This window comes from Pantherophis guttatus, chromosome 10 (genome assembly GCF_059756535.1).
Source record: "Pantherophis guttatus breed Tessera chromosome 10, ASM5975653v1, whole genome shotgun sequence".
NCBI lineage: Eukaryota > Metazoa > Chordata > Lepidosauria > Squamata > Colubridae > Pantherophis > Pantherophis guttatus.
In genome coordinates, this window is record NC_142072.1 from 7,118,073 (window position 1) to 7,140,201 (window position 22,129).

Below are 22,129 nucleotides of genomic sequence, written 5' to 3' on the forward strand. Positions count from 1 at the left end.
GGTGTCGATGACGTGGATGTGCTATCGTTGCCCAGCCTCGTCCCTCTGCTGATGCCCCTGGAAGCCTCTTAAAACCCCTTTTCTTTTTCTGCCAGGTTTGTACGGTGCTTTGTGCAAACGTCTAGCAACATATTGCATCTCCGTGCGGTCCCCGGGATTTGCAATCATCTATCAATGCCACTCCAAAGCATCATTGTCAGTGACAGGCGGAGACCTTTCTATTTTCCCCCCAGGATTTTTTATTTTAATGTTTATTTTTAAATTGAATCCGAATGGTCTCTGGGTCTCTAGATTTCAAAGGGCTGACCCTGACGGCTGCCTTGCTTGTAGGGTATCTTTATTTTTGTCATTTATTTGATTTTATGGCATCTAGGTTGAATTTCAATTATATTATACTAGCTGAATACCCATGCTCCGCTACGAAGCTATGTGATCGGGCTTGATAAATCGACACTTACAGCGTGAAAATTAATGAGTAGTTATGATGGGCCTCTCCTCTCCCCTTCCCTCCCTCAGCTATGCCCCACAGAAGCCTTCCCTATCCTATCCCCTTCTCTCCCTCAGGCTTCCTAGCCCCTTCTCTCCATGAGGCTTGCCCCACAGAAGTCTGTCCTATGCTATCCTGTTCTCTCCAGAGTTATTTTCAAGTTGGGAGAGGGAGTACAATGTGTAACTAATTAGCATCAGAGCATGTTATAATAATATAGGAAATACTAATGCTCTGATGATCATTTTGAAAAATCCTTTCTTAGCGAGCACCTAGAAGCCAAGAGGAACATACATGGCAAATTTCAAGTCTTTAGCAGGGGTGAAATCCAGCAGGTTCTAACAGGTTCTGGAGAAACAGTAGCGGAAATTTTGAGTAGTTCAGAGAACTGGCAAATACCACCTCTGGCTGGCCCCAGAGTAGGGAGGGAATGGGGATTTTGCAATATCCTTCCCCCAAGAGTGGGGAGGGAATGGGAATTTTGCAGTATCCTTCCCCTGGAGTGGGAAGGGAATGGGGATTTTGAAGTATGCTTCAAATATATATATATATATGCATATTCTTTCTAGCCAGGTTTTACCTACGAAAGGTAGGTAGGTATTTTATGTGCATATTCTAGAAAGAATATGCACATAAAAGCCTACGAAAAAGAAAAAGACATATATATATATATACAAATGAAATTATAGTCACAGGCCAGAAAGCTTGAGATATCAAACAAATACCTTTACCAAATATATATATATATATATATATATGTGTGTGTGTGTGTGTGTAAAAAAAGAAGCAGACATTCTGCGAGTTCCGGAACTTAAAATTTTAAAATAATTTAAAAAATTTATTCTACTAAGCTTTTGTCAGCCATTTGCTGACATCGTCAGAGTTAAACTACCATTACAGAGATCTCTGCCTTTATATACCATTAATCAATTTGGCCATTGTGTGTGTAATAGGCCCTTCCTAACATTACAGATCTCTGTAATGGTAGTTTAATACTCTGACTATGTCAGCAGATGGCTGACGAAAGCTTAGTAGAATAAAATTTTTAATTATTTAAAAATTTTAAGTTCCGGAGCTCGCAGAATGTCTGCTTCTTTTTTTACTAATATACCTGGAACTCGTGGTTTTGGACAAAGGGAATTTTGAGCAAAGTAGATATTGGGGTTTTTATTAAATAAAAGAAAAAAGATGATTGTACACAGACACGCAGGAAAGAATCGTAAGAAGTCCAGGATGTAACAAGGTGATGCATTTATCCTGGGATTTATCCTGCTGGCTGTGTGGCCTGGTTCATTTTTCAATCTGTGGAGCCTGAAATGAGAGAGAGAGAGAGAGAGAGAAGAGAAACATCTGAAGGAAATCCTAAAAGGAATCCTTGAAAAAGCCCCTTCCTCACCCCCCACTAAAAATTCACACCCAACCAGAGGTAGTATTCAGCAGGTTCTGACCAGTTCTGGAGAACTGGTAGCAGAAATTTTGAGTAGTTCGGAGAACCGGAGAACCTATGACTGGTCCCGCCCCCATCTATTCTCTGCCTCCCAAGTCCCAGCTGATCGGGAGGAAATGGGGATTTTGCAGTATCTTTTCCCTGCCACGCCCACCAAGCCACGCCCACCAAGCCATGCCACACCCACCAAGCCACGTCCGCAGAACCTGTAGTAAAAAAATTTGAATCCCACCACTGCACCCACCTTGTTCTCATGTCATCTTGCTTTGAAGGCAGAAATAACCTTTTTTATACATTTTCACAGCATTAGAAGGAAATGGGAGCGCTGAGAAGACAGCAGAATTATAGAGGTAGTCCTTGTTTAGTAACCGTTTACCTTATGACAGTGATGAAAATTGATACCAATCCTTGTATTTACAACCTTCACTAACCTGTAAAGCAAAGAAAATAGAATAGAATAAAATTCTTTTTTGGCCAAGTGTGATCGGGCACACAAGGAATTTGCCTTTGGTGCATAAGCTCTCAGTGTACATTAAAAAAAAATACCTTCATCAAGAATCATAAGATACAACACTTAGTGATAGTCATAGGATACTAAATAAGCAATCAAATCATACCAGGAAACTAAATAAAACAATATAAATCGTACAAGCAACAAGGTTATAGTGATAAGTGGGAGGAGATAGTTAATAGGAAGGATAAGAAGAATAATAGTAATACAGTCTTAGTAAATAGTTTGACAGTGTTGTGGGAATTAGTTGTTTAGCAGAGTGATGGCATTCAGGGAAAACACTGTCCTTGTGTCTAGTCGTTCTGGTGTGCAGTGCTCTATAGCGTCATTTTGAGGGTAGGAGTTGAAACAATTTATGTCCAGGAGGCGAGGGGTCTGTAGATATTTTCACAGCCCTCTTTTTGACTCGTGCAGTATACAGATCCTCAATGGAAAGCAGGTTGGTAGGAATTTTTTTTCCTGCAGTTCTAATTATCCTCTGAAGTCTGTGTCTGTCTTGCTGGGTTGCAGAGCCAAACCGGACAATTATGGAGGTGCAGATGACAAACTCAATAATTCCTCTGTAGAACTGAATCAACAGCTATTTGGGCAGTTTGAGCTTAAGGACAGTTGTAGGTTTGTTAGCGACCATAGGGCTTAATGGCCATGTTGCTGGTCCCAGTTACAGTTGCTAAACGAGGACTACTTGTATAGCCAAGGGCCTCATACCAACTTATAAAAATAATAAAGGCGGGATTCTAATAAATAAATAAACATATAAATGATTGAAGACATGTGGACTTCAACTCCCAGAATTCCCTGCCAGCCGCGGGGAATTCTGGGAGTTGAAGGATTCTAATAAACAAACATATAAATGATTGAAGATCTGTGGACTTCAATACTCCCAGAATTCCCCACAGCTGGCAGGGAATTCTGGGAGTTGACGTCCACACGTCTTCAAGCGTGCCAAGCTCGAAAAACACTGTAGAAAGACACCAAGAGATAAAAAGGCGCCTCTCACTACAATTTCTATAACAGTAGAAACAATAATAGAGCCGAGGTGGCACAGTGGTTAGAGTGCAGTACTGCAGGCTACTTCAGCTGACTGCTAGCTGCAGTTCAGCAGATCGAATCTCACTGGCTCAAGGTTGACTCAGCCTTCCATTCTTCCAAGGTAGGTAAAATGAGGACCCAGATTGTTGGGGGCAATATGCTATATGCTAACTCTGTAAACTGCTCAGAGAGGGCTGTAAAGCACTATGAAGTGGTATATAAGTCTAAATTTTTTAAAAAAATTCTGGACTTTTGCCTTTTCTATTTCAATCAAACTTCACGCAGAACAAGGCAATCTGGAGGAAAGGAAAGAAAGCAGAATCGGTTCCAAAACCCTCCCTTGCCCATCGTCACCCCAGTTTTTACAAGGATTTTTATTTGGCATCCTGATTCCTGTCCTGTTGGGGAAACAGGAAGCAATGGTAGCTGAAACCTGTTACTGCCAATGCTGGAAAGTGGCATTGACTGTACAATACAACCCACCTGAACAACAGGGCCAATGTCGGCTAAGAAGCTGTTGGGAAACAAGATGGAGAATGCATGACTGTGAAGCTCCAATGCACGACTTACCGGAGAAGAAGTAAAGACAGGCGATCAAGATTAAAATGGATACAAACGTTCCTAGAAGAATGGTCGCAACCTGGACATTTTCCTGTTTTTTCACTGTGCAGAGAAGAGCAACAAAGATAATTAGGGGACCGGAGGCTTAAAATGTATAAAGAACGGTTGCTGGAATTGGGTAGGTCTAGTTTAATGAGAAAAAAGGACTGGGGTGTGTGTGTGTGTGTGTGACATGATAGCAGTCTTCCAATATCTCAGGGGCTGCCACAAAGAAGAGGGAGTCAAGCTTTTCTCCGAAGCACCTGAAGGCAGGACAAGAAGCAATGGATGTAAACTAATCAAGGAGAGAAGCAACTTAGCACTAAGGAGTCGTTTCCTGACAATGAAAACAATTAATCGGTGGAACAACTTTGCCTCCAGAAGTTGTGGATGCTTCATCACTGGAGGTTTTTAAGAAAAGATTGGACATTTAATGATTTTGGATGAGCATGAATTCTAGTCCCACCTTAGGCATCAAAGCCAGCTGGGTGATCCTGGGCCAATCACCAGGAGACGGTGAGTTCTAGTCCCGCCTTATGTGTCAAAGCTGGTTGAGTGACCTTGGGCCAATCACCAGGAGACAGTGAGTTCTAGTCCCACCTTATGTGTCAAAGCTGACTGAGTGACCTTGGGCCAATCACCAGGAGACGGTGAGTTCTAGTCCCGCCTTATGTGTCAAAGCTGGCTGAGTGACCTGGGGCCAATCACCAGGAGACGGTGAGTTCTCGTCCCGACTTAGACATGAAAGCCGGGTTAAGGACTTTGAGCCAGTTATTCTGTCAGCCCAACACAGCGTTGTGGTGGTGGGGGAAATTGGAGGAAAAAAGAGAATTATGTATATTGACTGCCTTGAGTTACTTATGGAGTAATAAAGGTGGGATTAAATGAAATAAGTAAATAAATTCAATCAACCTGTGCAATTCTTGCAAAACGACTTGTGATAAATGAATAATATAATAATGCTAACAATGGAAATAACAGCATATGATAACCACAATGAATTCCAACACTGATTTCAATGACGTTTCCTATTTGTAGCTTGCTCTGAATGCGATCCCAGTAAATAATAGTAATAATAACGAACGAATGAATAACACAATAGCAAATTAAAGTTCCTCTTTGTACGTGGGCACCTTGTGCATTTCCAAAGCACCAAAACGCAAGACAACAAACAATGGATGGATGGAAAATGATCAAGGAGAGGAGCAACCTGGAATCAAGGAGAGACTTCCTAACAAGTGAGAACAATTAACCAGGGTGGAATGGCTTACTTTCAGAAGTTGTGGGTGCTTCATCACTGGAAGTTTTTGAGAAGAGACTGGACAGCCACTTAATTCACATTGTATAGGGGTTTGAGCAAGGGGTTGGGCTAGAAGACTTCCAAGGTCCCTTCTGACTCTATTCTGATGGAAGGAGTGCAATCGGACAATTAACTCTGCCCCTTGAACTCGGGTAAGACGAGTGGAACTTGCATCATAACACATCATCTTGACTCCCTTGTGATAGTAGGGTTCTTCCCAGTGGTGAAATCCCAATTTTTTTTACTATCAGTTCTGTGGGGTGTGGCTTTGTGAGCATGGTGTGGCTTGGTGGGTGTGGCTTGGTGGGCGTGGCAGGGGAAAGATATTGCAAAATCTCCATTCCCACCCCATTCTGGGGCCAGCCAGAGGTGGTATTTGCTGGTTCTCTGAACTACTCAAAATTTCCGCTACTGGTTCTTCAGAACCTGTCAGAATCTGCTGGATTTCACCCCTGGTTCTTCCCATGAAGCCCTGGATGTCCCAAGATTTCCTACCAAGTCCAACCTCCATTCCTTGCTAAGTCAAGAAGCACCACGATAGTGCAGCATGGATTAGAAAGTAATTTCAGGATAGGGCATACATATTCACCTTTCGTGGCTGGAATAGACAGAGTCTTCAAATTGGAGAATCCAATAGGGTTTATTGCTCTGCAAGTGATCATAGCGGAATTTAATGTATTTCCTAAGAGATATAAGGAACTGGTGCAGGTATTGCCTTGAGTTGAGGCTTTGATCCTTATATTGTCAGAGATGTTTTTCTCGGTTAAATGTTGATGGTTCATGTACCACTGGATCTCTGGTGGGGGCCAAGAATGGAAGGCACAAGAACAAGTGGTGGTGCTGTTTTGGTCATACTTACAAACTTGGATGACCTTGATCTGAGGGCTATCTGGAAGAGAGCAAAACAAAGACACAGTTTCTCTGGGTAAAAGAAGTAAGGTCCTTAATCAGCTGGGTATCCATTGCCTCAAAAAGAAGGAAGCAAAGTCATCTTATATAGCAGTGATGGGTTGCTACCAGTTCGCCCCAGTTCGGGTGAACCGGTAGTAGTGGCGATGGGAGGCTTTGTCCACCTGCCCGGACATCATCAAATACAATCTGCATGTGAGCAAACTGGTAGCAAAGGTAAGTGAAACCCACCCCTGTTATATAGTAAGATCTGATAATGGCACAAGGTACCACTTCTAAAGGTAAAGGTAAAGGTTCTTCTTGCACATATGTGCTAGTCATTCCTGACTCTAGGGGGCAGTGCTCATCTCCGTTTCAAAGCCGAAGAGTCAGCACTGTCCGAAGACGTCTCTGTGGTCATGTGGCTGGCATAACTAAATGCCAAAGGCACACGGAACGCTGTTACCTTCACACCAAAGGTGGTCCCTATTTTTCTACTCACATTTTTTTACGTGCTTTCAAACTGCTAGGTTGGCAGAAGCTGGGACAAGTAACAGGAGCTCACCCCGTTACGCGACACTAGGGATCCGAACCGCTGAACTGCCGACCTTTCGATGGACAAGCATCTTAGCCACTGAGCCACCGTGTCCCTCTGTATCACCTCTAGTGTAATAGTACAGAATGTCCTATTCTAGAATGTCCTGGATATTATAAAACACCGAAAGCAACCTGTTCTGAAAGATCTGACAACAATTGGGCATTTTCTCCCAATGACAAGATATTTGGCATTCTCAACTCATTGCTGGTCAGAATACCAAAAACATTAGCCTTTTAAAAACTGTTGGCTTGCTCGTGTGCTGCCTTGACTGTTGGCTCTTGGTGGCCTGGAACACATAGATGCCGTTTGGCCAATCTCTATTATTTCATCAGTGTTTCTCAACTGTGTCCACTTTAAGATGTATGGACTTCAACTCCCAGAATTCCCCAGCCAACCATGTTCAACTTGACTTATGATGGCAATGACCTACGATGTCCAATTGTGGTCATAAGTTAAGGTCTGCCTACAAAACAGATCTCATCTCCTCTCTCTCCTCGTGCTTGGAGGAGTAGGAGGGACTGGGAATACAGGTAGTCCTCGACATACGACCACAACGGAGCCCAACATTTAATATGTTATGACCCAGGCCCAAGTAAGTAGTAGGAAAATCAGTCAGTGAAAAAACAAACAAACTTTATTCGAACAGCTGAGAATTACTTCATTCCCAGCGTCGTTCAACCAAATTAAAGCAAATTCCTCCCAACACAAATTCCTCAGTCCTATCGCAAACCTTAGTCCAATTAGGCAAACTGCCAAAGGCCTTTCTTGGCAAACGTTCAGAAGTCACAGATACAAAAATAAATACAAGACGAAGACTAAGAAGAAGACAAAGCTACCAATGTTGTTTTCCAGCAAAGCCCAAGCGCTGTTGCTGGTCTGTTTTAAGCCTTATGGGAGGGGCCCTACTCCCGAATTGTCCTCTTTGCCTGAGCTGCTCTTGCCTTCTGGCAGCTCTTCTCATGCATGCATTAGGAACAGGAGGAGCCTGTTCCTGTGCCTCACTCCTATCAGTCTCTGGAGGCTCCGGAGTCCACACCTCACTCCCAGATGGCCCTGGCCCCATCTCTGCCTCTGACGCAGAGCCCTCATCCGGGCCTTCCCCAGCTTCCAGGACTGGCCCATGTTCTTCCTCAGCCTCATCGCTGTCCGACTCTGCTGCCAGCTCCGCAGGCTGCTGGCGGACCACAACATAATGTGAGACATGCGGTAAGTGTGCTTGTTCCCTTTTAACAAACGTTCCTGCCACCACTGTTACGTGAATCATTGGAGTTAGTTACGTTAGTGGATTCCCCATTGACTTGGCTTGTCAGAAGGTCGCAAAAAGTGATCACGGGACAATGCAACCATCATAAATATGAATCAGTTGCCAGGCATCTGAATTTTGATCACGTGACAGTGGGGATGTTGCAACGGTGGTAAGGGTGAAAAAAAAACCGGTCATTGGTCACTTTTTTCAGGGAATAGAATAAAATAGAATTTTTTTATTGGCCAAGTGTGATTGGACACACAAGGAATTTGTCTTGGTGCATATGCTCTCAGTGTACATAAAAAGATAAGATACATTCGTCAAGAATCATAAGGTACAACACTTAATGATAGTCATAGGGTACAAATAAGTAATCAAATCCTATTAGGAAACTGTCAATATAAATCTTAAGGATACCAGCAACAAGGTTACTGTTGTAAGTGCTGTTGTAACTTTGAACGGTCACTAAATGAGCCGCCGTAAGGTTGCATCTCTTAACCAAGATCAGAGAGCTTCCTTGGCAAAGCCTGAGGCCAAAAATTCAATAAGAGACCTACTCACATGCCATGTGAAGTTGGACGGTGTTTTGTATGAGTTTCTTTGAGGCAGGGTACTTTAAGTGACAAGCGAGGATTAAGCCTTCGTTAGCCAACGAGGGTACGAAGCTGAGGTTGGTTCCATAAGTCCAGGTCCAATTACTCTTTTGGGTGGCCCAATCAGACATATTCCAATGGTTTGATTTGATGGACCAGAGGATTTTAGGCTTGGGATTCAAGCAGGAATTTGACGCCACACAGCTGAAGTGGATGGTTTCCCCCCAGATGATGGAAGGTGGCTTCCAAATCATTGGCTTCTTCACATCTAAGCAAGGAAAAGGTGAATGGGAGGCCTTTTGGTGGTACCTTTCTGCCTCCAGCTGCCTTTATCAACCCAGCCCATTCTGTAATTGGGTATGTCTAGTTCAGGGGTCAGCAACCTGCGGCTCTGGAGCCGCATGTGGCTCTTTCACCCCTCTGCTCCGGCTCTCTGTCATTCAAAATATGTGTCACAACTGCCAATGTGCGACCCCTGTAGGCACGTGATTTATTGAGCTGTTCAACCCCTGGTAGGCCAACCATGGATAAATCCAAGAAAAGTTTCAGAAGAAAACAGAACGTTTAATTCAACTACATATGCTAGTTTTGTGGCCGCTCAAGAAATAGTCAGGCACGGGAAGGGTTTTGTGGCTCCCGGTGTTTTCTTTTCTGTGGGAAATGGGTCCAAATGGCTCTTTGAGTGTTTAAGGTTGCAGACCCCTGGTCTAGTTTAATGAAAAGAAGGACTGGGGGAGGGGGAAACAGCAGTGGTGGAATTCAGTGGTGGGATTCGGGCGAACCATAGTTAAATTGTTGGCTGGCCCCACCCCTCCCTGCCCCACCTGTCCCATTTTCACTCCCAGGGGGCTTCAGGGAGGCCTCCTAGGCCCAAAACGGGTGCAGGGGAGTGTCACCCCCACAGCCCATTTTTGCTCCCAGGGTGGTGCAGGAGTCCAAGTGCTGCCTGCCACACACCCCTGGCCACGCCCACCATGGCCACGCCCTCCCAGCAGGTTTCCTCCGGGCAGAAAACTGGTTGTTAAATTATTTGAATTTTACCCTTGCCACTGGGTGACAGGGTAACAGCTTTCCAACATCTAAGGAGCTGCCACAAAGAAGAGGGAGGTCAACCTAGTCTCCAAAGCATCAGAAGGTCAAAGAAGAAGCAACGGTTGGAAGCTAATCAAGGAGAGAAGCAACCTAGAACTAAGGAGAAATTTCCTGACAGTGAGAACAATTAATCAGTGGAACGACTCGCCTCCAGAACTTGTGAATGCTCCAACACTGGAAGCTTTTAAGAAGATGTTGGATAACCATTTGTCTGAAATGCTATAGGGTGTTCTGTTTGAGCAGGGGGTTGGACTGGAAGACCTCCAAGGTCTCTTCCTCTTCTGTTATTCTGTCTATTGTGGCTTCATTTGCAAAAGTCTTACTGTTGTGGCTTGTTGGCCGCCGGTCCCTCCTGCAGCCAAATCAGAGGAGGCAGTGGTGTGGGAGTCAGGGTTAGCATCAAGGCAACCTCCGAGAGGGAAGGGGAATGGAGCTGTCAGGGAGAGGGTGGGGGCAGAGCCTGGGCCATCTGTCAGACCTCAGATGGAGAGCCCACAGCCCCCAGATCTCAAGGTGACTGATAAGAAAGAGGAGGAACAGCTGGGTCCACTACCTGAGATGCGGATGCGCAGAAGGCAGAGGAGAGGAGAGCAGTGGAAATCTATGGACCGATCCTTGGGACAGAACAGCCATCGCTGCTAGCAGAGTCCCACCCTAGCTCTGGGGATAAAAGGCAGAGGGCAGAGATGAATAGATGTAGCAAGCAACTATTCATTTTCTGGCTGGATTTGTTAGCCTGCGGTGAGAGGAAAACTTTTTGCAAGGGCTGCCAGAGCTGCTAATAAAGGAATTTTTGAGTTCACTTCAGAAGGTTTGTCGTGTTTGGGGAGATGGGTCAGAACGCTTACCGTACTGGGCAACAAGGATCCAGGCTTGTCTGTGGCTCCCCAACATTTCCCCACCCTGTTCTAAAGTGAAGGAATCAAAAATGTCAAGGAAGAAGGGCGGGGGGGGGGGGGGAAGTTCAAGAACTTACCTACCTGTCACCACAATTTGGGGATTTACGTGATGTTGTGGAGCAGAAGATTCAAACGCATACCTAAATCCTGATCCTTTATCAATTCTCATGTAGTACTTTCCCGAGTCCACAGGCTGGGCATTTGCAATGCTGAAGGAGCAGTCGCCATTTTTGGGATCCCCGATCAGTTTAAAATTGGTAATCTCAGCTTTCTGCCTTAAATCATTGGTGACCATCAGATATCCTGGTACCCACATGTTGATCCACACCAAATAGTAACGTTTTCTTATACTCTTAAACCAATAGATGTAAAACGGTGCTGAGCTTTTTGAGTACCGTTCCGGAGTGGTGAACATACAGGGTACGTCGGTGCAATGGTTTATTTCCACAAGGACTTTCTTAGGCATGGAAATCGAATAGCCTGGAGGGATGGTCAGAGTACCTGGTGGGAGGAGAGAAGGATGTAACTGGCAAGGCCCTGCTACCACTACCTTATTACCTTATTACCACTACCACCCCAAGGCTTTTAACTGTCTGGTTCAGTTCTGCAACCCAACAAGACAGACACAGACTTCAGAGAATAATTAGAACTCCAGAAAAAACAATGGCTACCTACCTGCGTTCCACTGAGGACCTGTATACTGCACGAGTCAAAAAGAGGGCTGTGAAAATATTGACAGACCCCTCGCCTCCTGGACATAAACTGTTTCAACTCCTACCCCCAAAACGACGCTACAGAGCACTGCACACCAGAACAACTAGACACAAGAACAGTTTTTTTTCCTGTACGCCATCACTCTGCTTAACAAATAATTCCCTCAACACTGTCAAACTATTCACTAAGTCTGCATTACTATTACTATTAATCTTCTCATCGTTCCTATCACCCATCTCCTCCCACTTAATGACTGCATGACTGTAACTTTGTTGCTTGTATCCTTATGATTTATATTGATATTGTTTCCTGATTGCTTATTTGTACCCTATGACTATCATTAAGTGTTGTACCTTAGGATTCTTGATGAATGTATCTTTTCTTTTTATGTACACTGAGAGCACATGCACCAAAGACAAATTCCTTCTGTGTCCAATCACACTTGGCCAATAAAAAAATTCTATTATTCTATTCTGTTCTATTCTATTCTATTCTATTCTATTCTATTCTATTCTAGTCTAGTCTAGTCTAGTCTAGTCTAGTCTAGTCTAGTCTAGTCTAGTCTAGTCTAGTCTTCAAGAGATGGTCTGTTCATCCAATCAATTCAGTGCAACAACAATGCAAACAACAATTAAGGAGAAACTTCCTAACAGTGAGGACAATTAACCAGTGGAACAGCTTGCCTCAGCGGTTGGAATGATCAGATCAACTGGATGAAAGCAATAAATGTATTTTTAAAAGTTATTTTCCATCTTCTGGGGTTCGTTCTGCAATCTCGTCCTTCACAACATTGATAAAGAAAAGCAATATTCTATGGTTTGCTCAGGTAAATTGAAGCTACCTATTTGGGCTGCAGCAACAGGTGGTAGCAGAGAGGCACAGAAAACTATAAAAACTATAACGTTTTGCTGTCACCTAGTGGTCAAAGGACATTTTGCAGGCCAGAAATGAAACCCTGATTTAAGACACACAGATGCATTTGCAATGTAGCCCTAGCCCTAGCCCACCCGCCCAGACGTCATCAAAAACGCACTGCGCACGCGCAGAACCTTCTGCACATGCGCAGATGCACCACACACTCCCAAAGCGAGCGCACGCACCCGCGCGCTCCTGAGAGCGAACCGGTAGTGCCGAGATTTGAAACCCACTACTGATCCCAGAGCAGTCCAAACTTCAAACCTGGAAGCTCAGATAAACAATAAACCAGGAGGCTGACCAGATTAGCTCAGACAAACACCTAGGACCGTGATGGTGAACCTATGGCACACGTGCCAGAGGTAGAACACGGAGCCATATCTGTGGGCACGCGAGCGTTGCCCTAGCTCAGCTCCAGTGTGCATGTGCATGCTAGCCAACTGATTTTCAGGACTTCCAGGCCCACTGGAAGTCGGGAAATGGGCTGTTTCTGGCCTCCGGAGGGCCTCTGGGGGGGTGGGGAAGGCTGTTTTCGCCCTCCCCAGGTTCCTAGAAAGCCTCTGGAGCCTGGGGAGGGCAAAAAAACGGGCCTACCAGGCCCACCATGCCATTGCATACCAAAGCGGGGGGGTGGTCACGTGTGCATGTGGGGGGCGGGGCGCATTGAATTATGGGTGTGGGCATGTATGAGCGCGACCTCCCCATGCTCCCCATGCTTTTGGCATGCAACGGCAGAAAGGTTAGCCATCGCTGACCTAGGATTTGCATTTCCTCTTTTGCCTATAGAGCCAGCTATGACCCCTACATGACCCCTACCTACATGATCCCACAGGAATCTGGCAACAGCCAATAGAATACACGTTCTTGCACAGGAACAGGTGCCACAAAGCCATGTGGTTCTGCTTCATCAATAAACCATCTTTCCAATCAGCCTCCATGTTTCCAGGGTCTTTCTTCCCGCTGGGAACTGAACCAGATGGATATTTCTTCCTACAATTGTATTTGACCCAGCCCGCTTAAACTTTCAGGTCATCTGCGACTTTTCATGGTTTCAGCAAGCGATGCTACCATGTGAACCCATGCAAATTTGACAGGCAATGCCAAACTGAAGTTCAGAACAAAGGGGAGAAGGAATGACCGAGGGGGGAAACAGAATGCTTCCACAAAGGGGAGCTTAAACCGCTTCCCTGATTTTTCATTACTTCTCCAAATCAGTGGTGGGTTCTTCCCGATTCAGTCCGGTTTGGCCGAGCCGGTAGCGGTGACGATATGACGTCACCGAACCGGTTCTCCCCCCCCGCCCTCCCACCCCCCTACCCCCCACGTTATTCTTACCTTTTATTTGGTCCCACCCCCAATCTATTGCTGCCTCCTGAGTCCCAGCTGATGACTAGAGGGAAAAAAACTGTTTAAACTCTTGCCGCGGGGCTTCAAAGGGCCGTCCTACAGCTGATCAGTTTTAAAAGCAAACAAATGAGTCAGGTCGTAAGTGCGAGGACTGGTCGTAAGTGCGAGGACCTTCCAGAAATGACTCTGACCAGCTAGCCACGCCCACCTAGTCACATGACCTCCAAGCCACACCCACAAAATAAGCTACACCCACAGAACCGGTAGTAAAAAAATTTAGAACCCATCCCTGCATCAAATACAATCCTTTGACCGGGCACCAAGATTTCCCTGACTGTCTCTACCTGCGTAGCGTACAAACCAGTGATGGGTTTAAAAAATTTTTTACTACCGGTTCTGTGGGTGTGGCTTGGTGGGCATAGCTTGGTGGGTGTGGCAGGGGAAAGATACTGTAAAATCTCCATTCCCTCCCCAATCCAGGGGAAGGTTACTGCAAAATCCCCATTTCCTTCCAATCAGCTGGGACTCGGGAGGCAGAGAATCGATGGGAGCGGGGCCAGTCAGAAATTTTTACTACGGGTTCTCCGAACTAATCAAAATTTCCGCTAACGGTTCTTCAGAACTGGTCAGAACCTGCTGAAACCCACCTCTGGTACAAACCATGATTGACGTTATCTTATCCTTGCATTTTTTTGAGACAGAGAAATGGATTCCTGTTGAATTAAGACTTTGTTTTCTGTGACCCATAGCCCTTCTGCGACCATAGCTCGTAACCAGACCACGCGTTCATTTTAGCCACGAAGGGAGAAATTAGAAAACCACTTGAGATTTTACGGTATATTTCTGTGAGTCACTCGTACCTCGATAAAGCAGGAGAAGGTTCAGAGAGGTTAGTAAAAAGGAAGTCATCTCTTGAACTTTGAAGAAATCTCTGTAAACTCCAGCTGGTCGCCCCTTTGACCATCTTCTTACTGCAGAATTATTTCCAGAGATCTACCAGAATAAGAAATTGGAAAAGGTCGTTGAGTATTGTTGTGGCAACCATCAAAAGTCCCATTCACAAAATCTATTTTTTTTTTTTAAAGAACAAACTGCAAACAGCTTCATAGCCTCATTCAACTCGTCTACCGTAGTAGTAAGGTAATCTAGTCCCAAAGGTGCTTTTTCTTCAAGAGGCCACTGGACTTTCCGGTTTTTCTTTGAAGACGTTTCGCTTCTCGTCCAAGAAGCTTCTTCAGCTCTGACAGGATGGTGGGGAATGGAACTCTCAGATGGGTTGGGCTGAGAGAGTGACTGACCCGGGGGTGGGCTTCAAAATTTTTAGCAAGGGGTTCTTTGCCCGGTTGTTGGGTGGGTGGTTGTTGGCCTCCTGCACCATGGTGGGGAGGCGTTTTTGCCCTCCCTGGGCTCCGGAGCCTTTTCTTGAGCCTCCAGGAGGTTGAAAATGACCTCCTCAGGCTCCGGAGGCCCTCTGGGCCTATTTCCGGCCTTCCTGAACTTCTGGTAGGCCCATTTTTTGCCCTTCCTGAGCCTCCATGCATGCCCTGCACTTACCTGCATCCAAAATGGGATGCATGAGGACTCCCAGAAGGGGCAGGGGCAGGGTGGGTGGGGCCAGCCAGGAGTGGGATTTGGGGGTTCTCCAAACTGCACAGAATCTTAGCTAGAGGTTCTCCCGAACCCCTGCGAACCCCCAGCAGCCCACCCCTAAACTGGCCCCAAGTCATCCAGTCAGTTTTTCCATGCTTAAAGTGGGACTAGAACTCACCATCTCCTGAATTCTAGCCTGGTGTCTTTACCATCAAAGTGGCTCTTTAAATACTGTTAGGTTATGGTTTGAGCCTAACAAGTTATCCAGACAATATATGTGTTCTGTGACTTTAATATGAATATGTATTGTGTGACTTTAAAGTTTTACTGCTGATTCATTGTAATGCTGAGTCATGCTGTAATTAGATAATCACTGGGTTGTGAACGTATTTAAGAAAGGTTCTGTAAAGTATTCAGTTGATGATAAGCTACCATTGTGTGTGGAGTTGCAACCATTGTGCTATCATCGTTGGATGGATCTGCTACCATCATGGTTTGTGAACCAGAGTGAGTTTGTTATTCTAACCAACTACTGTTTGTGTGGTAAGAAGATATCTGTATCACTGGACTGATTTAACTGGCAAAGACTTGGATTGATTTAAAGACTATGAGATTGTTTTTTCACCATAAAGTAAACTTTTGATAAACCAGTTTGCACATCTCTTATTCATTGTTCTCAGCAACGTTTCTTTGTGCTCTACACTCTGCTGGTTGGTAACACAACAACAATATCCTTAACAAATACTCTAAATAATTCCATTTTTCCCTGCTAGAACAATTACTGGCCAAGATGTCCATCAGATGCTATTGGACTACGATCCCCCCTGCAGCCCAACAGATGCAACTCCCAACAGCCCAACCAGAGAGATTTTCTTCACTCACCTCATTTCCCACTGTGTTTTTAACTTCTAACTGTCTTGGAATTTTCTTCTTTTTCACCAAAGGGGAGGGGGGGAGCCATTGACCGGCATTCTGAAGAGCTGAGCCAGCTGTTTGTAACATGGATTTTCCTTGTTCTTCTTCCCCCTCCCTGTTTAGAAATGGCCACTTTATCTTCCTTTTTGGGTGCCTACATGATGCCTACTGTCCCACCTGAGTACACTTTTTCATAATTTCATTAATACTTAAAAAAAAACCCAAAAAGACTGGCACAAGATAAGGAGGAAAATAAATCAGAGAAACAAATCAAAGAGAAAGTTGAAGGACTAGGGGAGACATGGTAGCAGTCTTCCAATATCTCAAGGGTTGCCACAAAGAAGAGGGAGTCAAATTATTCTTCCAAGCACCTGAAGGCAAGAAGCAATGGGTGGAAACTAATCAAGGAGAGAAGCAACTTAGAACTAAGGAGAAATTTCCTGACAGTGAGAACAATTAGTAAGTGGAACAACTTGCGTGCAGAAGTTGTGAATGCTCCAACACTGGAAATGTTTAAGAAGATGTTGAATAACTATTTGTCTGAAGTGGTGTAGGGTTTCATGCCTGGGCATGGGGTTGGACTAGAAGACCTCCAAGGTCCCTTCCAACTCTGTTATTCTATTCTATTCTATTCTATTCTATTCTATTCTATTCTATTCTATTCTATTCTATTCTATTCTATTCTATTCTAAAAATGCAAGGAAGTAAAAGAAATTAGGTCTCAGCAATCTGAAGAGCTGGGCCAACTGCTTTTGCAACGTCTGTTTTCCTCTTTCCTCTTCCCTCTCCCCATTTAGAAAGGCCATTTGATTAGTTTTGATTATGAAGGAATTGAAGCAGAGGTGGTCTTCAGCTGGTTCGGACCGGTCCAGGCAAACCGGTAGTGGTGATCTGCAGGTGGAAGGCCCCCCCACAATCCCGTCTTATATCACTGTGTTTGTGATGCTGCTGTACACATGTGTGGATGGTGCACGCAAGCGAATTGCCATGTTGTTTGACGCCGCACACATGCATGGACGGCACACGCATGAGAATTGCCACATTTTGTGATGCCGCACAACTAACTAAGCCCATTAAAAGTTGAGTTGTTTGTTTCATTTATTCCTGCACTGGTTGATGCACCACAAATACACACAAACCAGCTCTCTCATACACTGATTTCATCTGATTTCCTTAGAGGAGAACAATGTTATTTATTTATTTATTTGTATCTCACCTTTATTATTTTTACAAATAGTTCAGGATGGTAAACATATCAATAAAGGAGAATATTTGTAGCTCAGGGTTGAAATGAGGGGTCCTTGGTGCTCTCTGAGCTTGCTCCTTTTCTTGCAGACATTTCATTACCCAAACTAGGTAATATACTGTAAGAAGTTAGCACCCACCCCTCTCCTGGGAGAATGAGATATTTTAGGAAATATTAAAAGGATATTTTCTCTAAAAGGGAGGCAGAAACTCAGTCCCCACCCCACCTTTGTCAATGGGCCATTAAAGCCTGGGCCAGTCTATTTTACATGACAAAGATCTACCTCTTGCAGGCAAAGTAAAACCATGGCTGTGAAGAATTTTGGGAGTTGTGCTTGCCTGAAACCTGACTGGAAGCTCACAGAAAGTGATATCTGAAAATAATTGGCATGGAAAATTGGATACTGTAAATTTCTTACCAGAACTCGTCTCCCCCAATTTGGCAACGTGCAGAGGGGTTGAACTGTAATTCTCATCATCCCAACTATATAAGCAGGCTTGTTGAGGGCTGATCTCCAACAGTTTTGGGTACAACACCAACATCGGTTAAATTGGAAAGAAAGGTTTTACTTAAAAAGAAAACAACCTTGACTAAAAACTTTTTCAATTTGATACTCACAAGATATGGGGAAGAGATGATAATATCCAGGATTCTCTGGCAGTAGAAAGCAACAACTTTGCCCTCCAGGAAATCTGGGAGTAGTCCCAACGATCAGGAGGACATAAATCAATGCAAGCTGTTTGGACTGACCATGATATGCATCTGTGCGCTTTAAATAATTGTCATTACACATAATTTTTCATTCCGTTTTATTTAAACATTGTTCCACTACATTGCACACTATTAAACCAACTTAGAGAGTCAGAAGAAACAATGCATACCATATTTCATAACAACTAGCAATAACGTCATGCTATCCTGACCCTAGAAGGGAAAAAAAACCTCACATATTAAAACACAAGAGCTGTTGCAGTTCCATAAAATGGGGTTAGATGAGAACAGAGATATATTATCTAGATGAGACATATCTCTGTTTTAATATGAGAGAAAATAACAATAAAATGGTGTAACCAAACTATTAAGCTTAACTGAGTAAAGCAGAGTAAGGGAGCTGAAACAAGGGTGGTTAGGGTATTGCAGTTTATGGGAGAAAAGAGCTACAGCTCAGGCATCTAAATATATCATTTAAACTGTAGGTAAGAGGAAATGCAATGAATCAATGAAAGAGATCCATGTTTGTTAATGATCTACCAACAAGAGGGCTTTTGCAAGGGAAACCAAGAAAAATCAAATTGTAACCACACTGATCTATTGTAATTCATTATTCACCTACAGGAATAACCAAGAATATAAAATTTCTCAACCTGGAACATTGATGTATTAATCTTATCATAAGAAATGTTACTTGAGCTGGTTGCCTCCAGATGAATCAACCACATGCAAAATTCACTGTAGCTTCAGAGTGGAAAAAGTAGTCGGTTCGAATGTGAAGGGAATAGATTCTCAATGGACACTCTGAGCATTGCATGCTTCTCCTCAAGCTTAGGGAATGGGACTCATAACTGCAATTCCACCTCTGCTAAAGATTTGGTTTTGCTGGTTGGGGAGATCTGCCTGACCTCTTCAGTGAAGGCATTCTCAAATGCAGAAAAGAGGGAACATTTCAGGCTGTCTTTGAAGCCCTTTGCCATGAAGACGTAGAGGATGGGATTGATGCAGCTGTTGATAAAAAACAAGCACATTGCTATGGGATCACCAATACTCAGTGCCATCAACATGTCTAGACGCGATGAATATTTCAGGTGAATTAAAGAAAACACATGATAAGGGAAGCAGCATACAAAAAAAGTCACAATCAAAGCCGTGATGATCTTGTAGGGTTTGCTTGCTTGAAACAGTTGGCTGCTTCTCAATCTCAAGACAACGGCTCCGTAGCAGAGAAAAATAACAATGAAGGGAATGACGAAGGCAAAGATGAAACGGCTGATGATCACATCGCGATGCATGGACATATGAGTATCTATGGTGTTACCGTAAGCCTTAAAACAGTTAATGTTCGTGTCATTTGGATTTTGTATGGTTCCCATGAAATAGAGAGGGGGAGAAGACAACACCAAGGCCAGGATCCACACACCCAAGGCCATAAAAGAAGCCTGCCGAGGTTTTCGGTGGTTCTGAGCCCAGATCGGATGCCGGACAAAAATGCAACGGTCAATGCTGATGACCGTCAGGATATAAACACTGGCGTAAAGGTTGAGGAAGATGAGGGCGTTGTTCATCTTGCACAAGTACTGGCTGATGTACCACTTGAAGTTCACAGCAGCACGGACAAAAATCAGGGAAAAGATGAAGATGAAGTCTGCAATGGCCAAGTTGAGGAACCAAACTGTGTTGACCGTCTTCTTCATACGAAAGCCGGTGATGAAGATGACCAGCCCATTGCCAAGGACCCCCAACACAAATGCAAAACTGGAGATCACCAGAGAAGCAATCTTCATCCTTTCATGCAATATAATTATCTTTTCAAGGTACTCAATCAATTCCAAAAATTCAAGGTACTGAGTTGCATTGCTCATTTTCTCTGACAAAGCCAGTTCTCGAATGGTGATGTCCCCCTTAGAAGCAAAAACATGAAACATGAGAGTTGGAGCAGATAACCTTGTAACTACAGCCTAGCTTAATAATTTTGGAGGTCAAAAGATCCCAAACTGGGCAGGGATATTTCCTTTCTTAGTTTGGGGGGAGAATCGGGTGTTTTAGGTTCAAATGTAAGAACTTCCTTGGTGGATCAGATCAATACATCTATATGCAGCTATATTTTTCTCACTTAGACAAGGGCTCCAATTTTTATACCAGTTCAAATTGGCTACAAACCAGAATCCTTTCTGGCTTGAAAACTGGTTTGAGCCTGTGGGAGAGGGAATATTATTTATTTACTTTTCGTCTGTTTGTTCAACTGAAGAAAGAGAGGAACTGAAAATTGGAGCATGAACTGAGCTTTAGAGAAGCTGGAGATAAAATCCAGAATTCAAACCGAAAAGGAAAAAAAATGCTTGGTGGTGAAATAGAAAGCATTAAAATGTGTTAATGATCAGTTTCAACTTCTCTTCTTTAGGGTTTGAACAGCTCATAATGGTAGTCACCTAAATTTCAAGAAATCTCTCAAAATGGAAGTGCTGAATAAATAGATTTAGATCAGATCTTAAGTAAACTCCAAGCTGGGATACAGTGAAGACTTGCGGGAAGAAAAGGAAAGGGAGCAAAATCAAAGAGACATGATAACCATGATGAATCTGGGTTAAATCTTCTGCTCTGCCCCTCTACTCTCTCTCTCTCTAAAAGATGTTGAAATTCCCTTCCTGCCTTTCAGAATCTTTGCCTCCAAGTGGTCGAATTTGCTGGTGTCTTTCTGGAAGAAACCACACAGGAGTTCTCCTGGCACAGAGAACTGTATTGGCTAAACCTTCATCAGGGAAATGATAGGTCTGTGGATAGCTAAGGAAAATTGTACTTACCTTATTAGAACAATCAGAAGATGGTTTTGTGTGTTTCCTCTGGCCCCTGTTGTAATATATGGAGGGATTCTGCTGAAAGAGGCTGAGGTAGGACCAAGAACCCCAAATACGTAATCAGAGAGGAAACCAATAGAGATTATGGGAAGTGCAGCCTTTTGTTGCTGTTTTTTTTTACTTTAATCTCAGCTTTAATCTGTACTCCCCACACTTTTGAGAGTTAGCTGTCAATCACAGATTCAGCTGATGCCCCCTTTCCCATCTTAATATTTTCAGGAATGGAAATGGTATACCTGTAAATCATGTGAAGACTCTAGAAAGAGTGCAGAGAAGAGCAACAAAGATGATGAGGGGACTGGAGGCTAAAACATATGAAGAACGGTTGCAGGAACTGGGCATGTCTAATAATCTTTGTTGCTCTTCTCTGTACTCTGTACTCTTTTCAGAGTCTCAACCTCTTTTTAAAAATATGGTGACCAAAAACTGGATGCAGGATTCTAAGTGTGGCTTTACAAGGCTTTATAAAGTGGTACTAAGTAACACCAGCTGCCTGCAATTACTGCAAGTTCAAATCTCACCAGGCTCAAGGTTGACTCAGCCTTCCATCCTTTTGAGGTAGGTAAAATGAGGACCCAGTTTGTGGGGGCAATAAGCTGACTTTGTATAAAAAAGAACACCGCTGGAGGGGTGGGCAAAAGCCCTACTAAGTAGGTATATACAAAAGTATGAAGGCTATTGCTTAACGCATTGTAAGCCGCCCTGAGTCTCCGGAGAAGGATGGCATATAAATCGAATCAATAATAATAATAATAATAATAATAATAATAATAATAATAATAATAAACATTTTGACTCTACAAAAAACCACCTTACTCAGAACAGCTTACATCCTCCGACGATACCTTAACAGTTCCTATGTCCTTGGTTAGGACTCGAGCTGCTGAGCTATTAACCAGCCTCAAAGGCTGTGAATCTCACTAAAGATTAAATAATAATAATAATAATAATAATAATAATAATAATAATAATAACAACAACAACAACAACAACAACAACAATAATAATAATAATAATAATATAATAACCACCTTAACAGTTCCTATGTCCTTGGTTAGGACTCGAGCTGCTGAGCTATTAACCAGCCTCAAAGGCTGTGAATCTCACTAAAGATTAACTTATTATTATTATTATTATTAT

At 43.6% G+C, this 22,129-nt stretch overlaps 2 protein-coding genes across 6 annotated transcripts; both read right to left on the reverse strand.

Annotated features, from left to right (window-relative positions):
* Positions 1-1,641: 1,641 nt before the first annotated feature.
* Positions 1,642-14,659, reverse strand: LOC117675872 (sialic acid-binding Ig-like lectin 14). Of its 5 annotated transcripts, none has more exons than XM_034434917.3 (7): positions 14,530-14,659; positions 10,775-11,194; positions 8,671-8,970; positions 5,967-6,266; positions 4,048-4,140; positions 2,311-2,365; positions 1,642-1,798 (listed from the first exon to the last, which is right to left on the reverse strand). In XM_034434917.3, exons 1-6 carry the CDS (start codon positions 14,576-14,578, stop codon positions 2,361-2,363), a joined length of 1,167 nt encoding a protein of 388 aa, XP_034290808.2. In that variant the 5' UTR covers positions 14,579-14,659; the 3' UTR covers positions 1,642-1,798; positions 2,311-2,360. The 5 variants fall into 5 exon arrangements, with proteins under 5 accessions (XP_034290808.2, XP_034290807.2, XP_034290809.2 ...); XM_034434916.3 differs by having other exon boundaries at positions 2,179-2,365; XM_034434918.3 differs by having other exon boundaries at positions 2,179-2,365; positions 6,237-6,266; positions 14,530-14,658.
* Positions 14,660-18,976: 4,317 nt separating this feature from the next.
* On the reverse strand, positions 18,977-19,936 carry LOC117675889 (chemerin-like receptor 1). Its single transcript, XM_034434949.2, has one exon. The coding sequence runs from the start codon at positions 19,916-19,918 to the stop codon at positions 18,977-18,979; it is 942 nt and encodes a 313-aa protein (XP_034290840.2). The 5' UTR covers positions 19,919-19,936.
* Positions 19,937-22,129: the final 2,193 nt, after the last annotated feature.